At 36.7% G+C, this 9133-nt stretch overlaps 1 protein-coding gene across 1 annotated transcript; it reads right to left on the bottom strand.

Annotated features, from left to right (window-relative positions):
• Positions 1 to 6602: 6602 nt before the first annotated feature.
• LOC142340272 (putative trans-acting enoyl reductase Rv2449c) lies at positions 6603 to 8035 on the bottom strand. The gene has a single exon (XM_075390847.1). The coding sequence runs from the start codon at positions 8000 to 8002 to the stop codon at positions 6773 to 6775; it is 1230 nt and encodes a 409-aa protein (XP_075246962.1). The 5' UTR covers positions 8003 to 8035; the 3' UTR covers positions 6603 to 6772.
• Between the last annotated feature and the right edge of the window lie 1098 nt (positions 8036 to 9133).

Genomic DNA, 9133 nt, shown 5'->3' with positions numbered 1-9133 from the left:
TCTTACATTGTTTTTGCCCCCATACTTGAAGACAACCCACAACCGCTGTACCCTCAGCTTGTTCTCCCTAAACTCCAGACCATCAGAGCGTGTCCATCTCTTGCGGTATATATATGAATAAAACTTGAATTGACCCCTCTCAAGAAATCACCCCCTCACTCTTACATCATTTTACCCCCTCAGAACAAATAACCCCCAATTCAAACCTCATTTTACCCCCTTGGCAGCTCAAACCTTACCTCATTTTACCTCCTCTTTACAAATTACCCCCTCAATCGTACGCCACTTTACCACCCTTGGCAGCTCATCTCTTAATTCATTTTACCACTCTGAACAATTTACCCCCTCACTCTTACACCATTTTACACCCTTGGCAGACCAGATCTTACCTCAGTTTACTCTCTGAAACAATACGCCCTCACTCTTACACCATTTAAGCCCCTTGGCATTCCAACTCTTACATCATTTTCATACTGGTACTTTCATGGTATCAAGTTCACAATATACATGTAATAATTATTCTAGCTGTGTAAAAAACAATTTTTTCTATTTAAAATTTTTTATAAGAAAAACGAAGAGGTAGAACGTTTGGATGATGGCAATTGGATTTAAAAAACCTAATAAAACTACATGAAAGTAATCGGATATAAGATCTAATTAGATCAAACCATTAGATGCAATATCTAATTAAAATGTTGCCTATGGCATCTAATAGAGATGATCGACTATCTTACCAGACAACCCGGGTCGAATTTTAATGCCAAAATGATGTAAGAGTGGCGCTGCAATGGGAGGACTTTTTAGGAATATGCAGCTCAAAACTCTTACGTTTTTTTCGGCTGACTTAGGCTTCCAACAGGGGTAAAACGGTGCAAGATTGAGGGGGTAAAGTACAAATTAACACCCACTCTTACCTCTTTTTGGTCTGTCAAGGGGGAAAACGATGTAAGAGTTCGGGGGTAATTTCTTCATTACCTCCGAACTCTTACATCATTTTACCCCCTTGACAGACCGAAAGAAAATATGTAAGAGTGGGGGGTTAACTTGTATTTTACCCCCTCACTCTTACACCATTTTACCCCCTGTTGGAAGCCTAATGCAGCCCAAAAAAACTTTTGAGCTGCATTTTCCTAAAAAATCTTCCCAATGCAGTCCCACTCCTGCATCCTTTTACCCTCCTCTGAACAAATTAACCCCTCACTCTACACCATTTTACCCCCCTTGACAGCTCAATTTATACATCATTTTACCCCCTCAATCTTACATTGTTTTTGCCCCCATACTTGAAGACAACCCACAACCGCTGTACCCTCAGCTTGTTCTCCCTAACCTCCAGACCATCAGAGCGTGTCCATCTCTTGCGGTATATATATATGAATAAAACTTGAATTGACCCCTCTCAAGAAATCACCCCCTCACTCTTACATCATTTTACCCCCTCAATCTTACATTGTTTTTGCCCCCATACTTGAAGACAACCCACAACCGCTGTACCCTCAGCTTGTTCTCCCTAACCTCCAGTCCATCAGAGCGTGTCCATCTCTTGCGGTATATATATATATGAATAAAACTTGAATTGACCCCTCTCAAGAAATCACCCCCTCACTCTTACATCATTTTACCCCCTCAGAACAAATAACCCCTAATTCAAACCTCATTTTACCCCCTTGGCAGCTCAAACCTTACCTCATTTTACCTCCTCTTTACAAATTACCCCCTCAATCGTACGCCACTTTACCACCCTTGGCAGCTCATCTCTTAATTCATTTTACCACTCTGAACAATTTACCCCCTCACTCTTACACCATTTTACACCCTTGGCAGACCAGATCTTACCTCAGTTTACTCTCTGAAACAATACGCCCTCACTCTTACACCATTTAAGCCCCTTGGCATTCCAACTCTTACATCATTTTACCCCCTCTGAACACTTTAACCCCCCCCCCCAACTCAAACACCACTTTACCCCCTTGGCAGCTCAACTCTTACCTCGTTTTACCCCGTCTGAACAAGTACCCCCTCACTCTTACACCATTTTACACCCCTGGCAGCTTAAATATTGCCTCATTCTACTCCCTCAAAAGTCCTTCCATTACAGCTCTCTCTTACATAGCAATTTTAGTCAGAGGGAGGCGTAATTCCTCAAAATTCCTCCCATTGCTGCCCATTGCAGCCCACTCTTACATGGCAATTATAGTCAAGGGAAGTAATTCCTCAAAATTCCTGCCATTGCAGCTCTTTCTTAAATGGCAATTTTAATCAGGGGGTTATTCCTCAAAAGTCCTCCCATTGCATCCCATTGCAGTCGTCCACTCTTACATGGCAATATTAGTCAGGGGGTAATCCCTCAAACATCCTCCCATTGCAGCCCATTGCAGCCCACTCTTACATGGCAATTTTAGTCAGGGGGTAATTCCTCAAAAGTCCTCCAATTGCAGCCCAACTCATAATTTTTTTCATTCAATTTGAAATTCAATTTTATATTCAGTTTTACATTCAATTTTACTTCAAATACATAATTTTACCCCCTCTGAACAAAATACCCCCACACTCTTACATCAAATTACACCCCATAGACAAATCACCCCCACTCTTACAACAAAATGGGAGGATTTTTGGGAGGACATTCGACCCGGGAAGGACATTTTTAAGGGTACCTTGCAATACATTGCAAACTATTGAATGGTTTCTGCTTGTAGGTACTTGGCATTACAAATTCCAGTTGGATAGTTGTACAATAAAGTAAGTGATTTCTAAAACAACAGCGCTGTTTGACATTATTTTGAACAAAATCGTGTCTCATTCACTCGTAATTGTATTTTATTAGATGAGTTGGATTTGGTGCAGTCCTTTGAAGCAAATCACAGAACAACGATTTGTTAAATGCCCTACTCTGGGCTAATGACTTTTTACTCTGCTTCGTTTAAAACAGTGCGTTTTGTCTTATTTTTATCTGTCATAAAAATGACAGAAAAATGTGTGCGAAGAATACTATGTCTCATGTGACTCTTAGTCATTTGACTGGGCTTTTGCACTATACGAGAAAAAATAATTGCAAACATTTGACGATTTATATGACAATTCATCCGCTGAAAAGATGGTTGAATTGCTTAGTTTTTTTAAATTTTATTCTCAATTACCTGGCTGACTTTTTTCACATAGATTTCCGCAACGAATATTTCAATTTTGTTGAAGTAAATTGCAAAAAAGCAACCTTAACTGAAGATTCACAAGGATCCCACGCAAAATTCGAATCTTTTCCGTTTGTGACCCCAGTACGTTATGCTCCCCCAATTGCAGAGCACGTGCAATTACATAGTAAATCTTATGTAAAAAATGGAATGTGCTGGGTGGGTGCAGATAATATGCAACCACTAACCTGATGGGCACAACGGGAAAAGATTCATATTTTCCTACACTTGACAGATTGTTCTGAAACATATGTTTTGCTGCTCGTTTTAGTATTTTTCAGGTTTTCTTTAAAAATTGATTTTTTAGAAGACCTTTTATGGAGTTTTTATGACTAGATTTTTAATCGACGCCATTACGGAAAGTTGTAATTTTATCGTTTTTGTTCCGTTTAGTGGGGAGGGAGGAACTATATACTCAAATGGGTTCTTTTTTGTTCAGTCAATTTTGGCCGATCTATAAAATCATCGTAGAGAGTTGTTAGTGGTATCATTAGAAAGCCAGACCAGCGTAGAATAAGGAATTAAAAAAATTTTTACATTTGTTGCTTTTTATAGGGAGTAATCGAGGTTGAAATTTTTGTGAATAATTGCTGTTTTTATTCACATTTTCCGTATTTTTGACCAAATTTTTGTCAATTTTGCTTTAAAAACTGTCAAAATTGTTAACTGCACTGCTTTTTATATCATCTTTAAAGATAAAATAGGGTTATTGAGTCGTTCAATTCGAGTTTTTGGGCTAGAATTTATGCTAAAGTTTTCAAAAATCAGACTTTTTTCGAGAAAAATAGGACCACATTTGTTTTTTTAGCGCACATGCTTTAAAATTGCTGGAAATAGACACCTTAAAACTGCGGTCGAAATCTTCTTTAGCTCAGAAAGGAGCTAGTTGTAATTCCGCTAGCTTTATGAGTCTTCTGGATCATAATTTTACAAGTCTTTTGCAAATTTAAATTCGATAATTACAAAAAAGAATTACTTATTTTTTTGCGAAACTGAAAATTTTGTTTAAAAATTGCAATCAATTGATCTAGAACGCAGCAATATCTGGACTGATCTTGGTTTCACCGTGGATCTTTACGATAAAAAAATTTTTAGATTTAAATAGGGCGCGACCTTTTTTTCAAAGCATTTCCGCTATGTAAATGTTTTTATGTAAACTACTGACAAGAATCTCAAATCAGGGCTCAATTAATGACACATGTTATTTGCCAAAAAGATGTCCATTGAATTTATAATATGCTTTATGAGCTAAACTCATGGTTTTTATGGCTTTTCCTAATTGTTTTCGTAAAAATTTTACAGTTTTCTTGAGTTTTGCTTTCATTTGTTATACTTTTTGTAGCCCAACGACTTAGTGTCAGCACTCAAAGATGCAGTTATTTTTAGGAAGTGTAGATGAACCTGGGCACTTTTTTCAGTTGTTATCTAAAGTCTCTTATGACTTGGAATTTATTTGTTTTAAGAAAATATCGGTGAATTTTTGAACTTTGCCATTATTTTATCTTATTTCTCTCAACTTCGGGAGCTGCCTTAGTAAAAACAGGCAAATACCGATTCCGTTTGATTAATACATTGTTGTTGGAAACGGTTTTAAATTTAATTTATGTTTACCTTGTTTTGATAATACGCGTTTTTAAAAAAAAATTTTTTCAATTTCATTTTTGAGAATAATTGCATTTTTTATGAGTTCAGTTCGTTTCCTTCTCGAATTTTTACATTGTTGGTAGTTCTTCGGGCTGAGACCAAGTTATCTCGCAAAATTTTGTGGACTTTGTTTTTTTCTATGTTTGTCTTTCCTTTTGTTGTTGTCCGCCATATACCTGATAAATATAAGTCTCAATTGCTTCCCCAGGACCTATAACTTGCCCTAGATAAAGATTTAAGTTTATAGCTGTTTGTTTTAATGACTTTCAAATTAAATTTTTTAAAACAGTTTTTTTCAACTGTCTCTATTTGCTCTGAATTTGGTCACCATGTAACTCAATCTCACTGATTATTAGTCTCAATTACGTTTGATGTTTCATCCACTCTTATTGCGCTTTGTTATACGTTGTGACTGATTTCTTCGACAATTTTTTTTCAAAAAAACTTTTCGAGATTTATACTGTTCAATGTTCAATTTTTGGGTTTCTTTTGGTTGTCGTGTCGACGTTTTCCTTTCACAGGGAAGGCTCGTTGATGTTAGGATGAGGAAAAAAGATCATTTACAGTTCTTTTGGGTAACATCTTATAAGTATAGGGCCTTGAATATTGTGATGTTGTAGTAAAATTGTTTGAAGTTTTTGCTTCTTTGTGTGTTTGTTATGTCTTTGTTGTTTTGTGGGGTCGTGGCGTGGTCTCGTTATTAATAGGCCCAGTTGGCTTCCTGAGGTTTTGCAACCTAATCCATCGCTTTTTGTTGAAATCTTAAATATCTTATGACTTTTAGAAATATTTGTTTTCAAAACATATTTGGGTTTTTGAGCTTTGTCATTTTTTAAAATAGTTGTTTGGTCAAATTGTAGTTCAGTCTTTGTAAACACAGGTCACAAACCGTTTGCAGTGAGCTATAAATTAACCTTGGTAACATTTATAGCTTCAAACTTTCGTTCGTTGGCTTTTTTACTACTTTTACTTTAAGACTTCATAAAATGTTTGAGATTTTTATATGTTTGTACATTTTAGAGGATTTTTGTATTCTTTTTGGTTTATAACGAAAATCGTAAGTCCCGTTGGCTTTAAACGATTGCGCAATTGAAGATTGGATTCTGGTATGCCTCAATTGCTTCCTATCGAGATATAAATGAAAATTTCAGTGATTTCAGTTGATATCTAATGACATTAATAACTGTGAAGTTAATTGTTTTCAAAAATACAAACGTATTTTTCAATTTTGCATATCTTTGCTATTTTTTCACTTTTTTGTCGACCTGTTAACCAGTCGCATTGAGAACCGGTCCCATATTTTTTCTAATGAAGTATATATTAAACTGTTTTGTTTAGATTTTATCTGACGCGAGTTTGATTTTGTTATGATTTTTTTAGACATCGAGTTGTGGTCGTAAATAATGTTTGTTTCTTGATTTTTAATGGTCCTTTTTAGTAGTTCTATTATCAAAAACTGTCATCGGCCCTCTGGCGTGGCATGATTATATTCCATTGGTTATTTATTGAACGATATCTATGTTTTTGATCTCTTCATCATTTGGTAGCCAATTAAGTTAAGAATGTGGATGAGCGGGGTCGGAACATTATGTGCGTACGCACATTACCGAGCCTCCTTGTTTGATTTATTTTTAACTTATTAAATTATTTTCAACTAGAGAAGATATAATGAGGCGTTGCTACTTCACTGATAAAAAACAAAATTGTTTTGAGGTTTTTTTCAGCATAAATTACTTTGCCTTTGAATATGGTGAAATATGGTACCAAAATAGCTATCAAAGCTAAACTTGTTCGCCATTATGCACCGGGAACAAGAAATTAATTATTGGGAAAATTTACTTATAATGAGAACCCCTGTAATTAATATTAGACAGTTTTTAATCTGTTAATCCGCTGTCTTGTTACCCATAATCTCATTTTGAAAATACAGCTCAATATTACTCCATTAGACTTGTTTCAACTGATATTCCATTTTCCAACATAGCCGCAAAATACTCCGGACTCAACCCACTGCATGGAGTTTGGAATCCAAACTTATTCATGTCTTCCGAGTTCTTTGCCATGTCGATTCCGGCTTCCGCCAACATTCTAGCCACAATCAAGTAACCTGGGTTCCCTGAGATTCTTAAATCGCAAACCACCTTTTGTCCGCTGACGGCGCTTTCCCCGTAGAACTTTAAAAAAGCATGCCCTTTCATCAGCTCGTCCATCGACGCACCCTCGCCGGGATCTGGAAGCGCACGTTGTACTAGGCTCCTGGTGAATCGATTGGCGAAAGATAACCGTAGCAGATATTGTGCCCATGTCATGGCTTTAGCACCCGACCATGAATTAGCTTTGATAAATTCATCATAAGTAAACTCGGGTCCATAATTGTTCAAAGCGTTGGATCGCCTCACGACCCTCGAATTTGTCGGCGATGTCAAAAACGGTGCTAAGTATGTTCGAAGGGAGGAATCCCACACAACGTTGTCAGGATCTGGTTTGTCAAGGTTGTTGCGACTGTCTTTCGGATTCATTGATTGAGGATCTCTCAAGATTTGTAATGTTTTTGCAATATTTTCTGGAGCCACCATTTGCATATGAGAAGCAGCTGTACCGCCTGAAAGAGTACTGTTAAGGTCCATAATTACTCCTCGTACGTATTTTGTATCTTCATTGAATTGTTGCTTGATAAATTGTACCACATTTTTCACTCCCCAATCAAAGGGCATAGATCCAAGCCCACACGTTGGAATCAGTTTCACTCTTTTGATCTGGGCTTCTTGTTCAAACTTTTCCATCATTTCAGACACCCAAAATAATTCTCCCGTTACGTCCGAATAATGGCTTCCATTTCTTACACAGGACTCGACCAAGTTAGTTCCCCATTTACTGTATGGTCCTGCAAACGAAATCACAGCCTTAGAAGATTTCGAAACCAAATCAATAGCCTCAATGTCATTTGAGTCCGCAACCAACATCCTCAAATCCTGCACATGTTTGAAATTGTCGAGGATGTGAGACCTCAGAAGCTTCAGTTTTTCCTGGTTTCGCCCTGCAATTGCCCATTTGAAACTGCTTTGGAACTGGGAATCTTTGCTGGCTAAGTATTCACACGCTAGCTTTCCAGTGTAGCCAGTGGCACCATATACTACCAGATCTAATTGCTTGTGTGGTTCTACCATTATTGTCAATCTACCAAATAGAACAGTTTCCTAATCTCGAGGCTTGGCGTCTGGATTTCTTAGGTTCTGTTTGACAAAAATTTAGATAAAGGTAACCCAAATCAACCTTATGGCTAAGTTATGAGGTCCGCAGGTACATTGTTTGAATTTAACTTAGCTTAAGTATCTGTTTTAAGGTTGAACAACAAAACTGTTCAATGAAGCTGATTGGAATAAAGTATGTGCAAGTTTAGACTTAGTTTAGAGACATGATTTAAGAGTTAAGTGAGGTTTCGAGGCGTTCTACAAAGTACACAGATGACAAATTGGAAAATAGCCAGAAACTCAAACAAGACGACTCGCGCGAGACTGCGTTGCACAGAACGTTCCAACATACGTCTAAAGGTTGTCAAAATTTTCTACCTGCTCTGAAACGAAAAACACTTTCGACAATCAGTTTGTCGAAACTCCAACTGAAGCGTTTTTTCCGTAGCAATCTTGAGTAAAAGTTTTGTATGTTGCAAAAAAACATTAGGACATCCTGAATAACAATCCAAACAATTGAATTAACTATTGAACTGACAGTTAAAATTTTTGGAGCAATATCAAACTAAAAGAGTGAAAAAAACCATACGACACAGTATGCAAAAGAATAAATAACATATCTAGAAAAATTAGAAGAGTTTGCTTTCAAGATCTAGTATTTTGAGAAAATTTAAACACATTAACAGTTTATGAACATATTTAACGAACGCTTCCTTCAGTACACAATACAAAAAACCTAGTGACAATAAATCAGAAAATAGGTGACTTAGTTTAGAGACACGATTTAAGAGGTAAGTGGGGTTTCGATGCGTTCTACAAAGTACACAGATGACAAATTGGAAAATTGCCAGAAACTCAAACAAGACGACTCGCGCGAGACTGCGTTGTACAGAATGTTCCAACGTCTAAACCTGGGTCAACGATCATACAACTTTCTTTTATTTCGTACTAGGTCATATATGATTCTTAGTAATCATACTAGGTCATATATGATTTGTATGAATTCTTGGTAGTCATATGAGGACCATATATGATTTCCTAGAAATAATACAGGGATCATACAAAAATATTTCAAGGACTAAAATTGTATAATTTTGATTTTCTATT

This window comes from Convolutriloba macropyga, chromosome 5, assembly GCF_964194025.1.
Source record: "Convolutriloba macropyga chromosome 5, txConMacr16.3, whole genome shotgun sequence".
In the NCBI taxonomy this organism is placed as follows: domain Eukaryota; kingdom Metazoa; phylum Xenacoelomorpha; order Acoela; family Convolutidae; genus Convolutriloba; species Convolutriloba macropyga.
The sequence above is the reverse complement of the archived record's forward strand: the minus strand, read 5'-3'. Positions and strand labels throughout refer to the sequence as shown.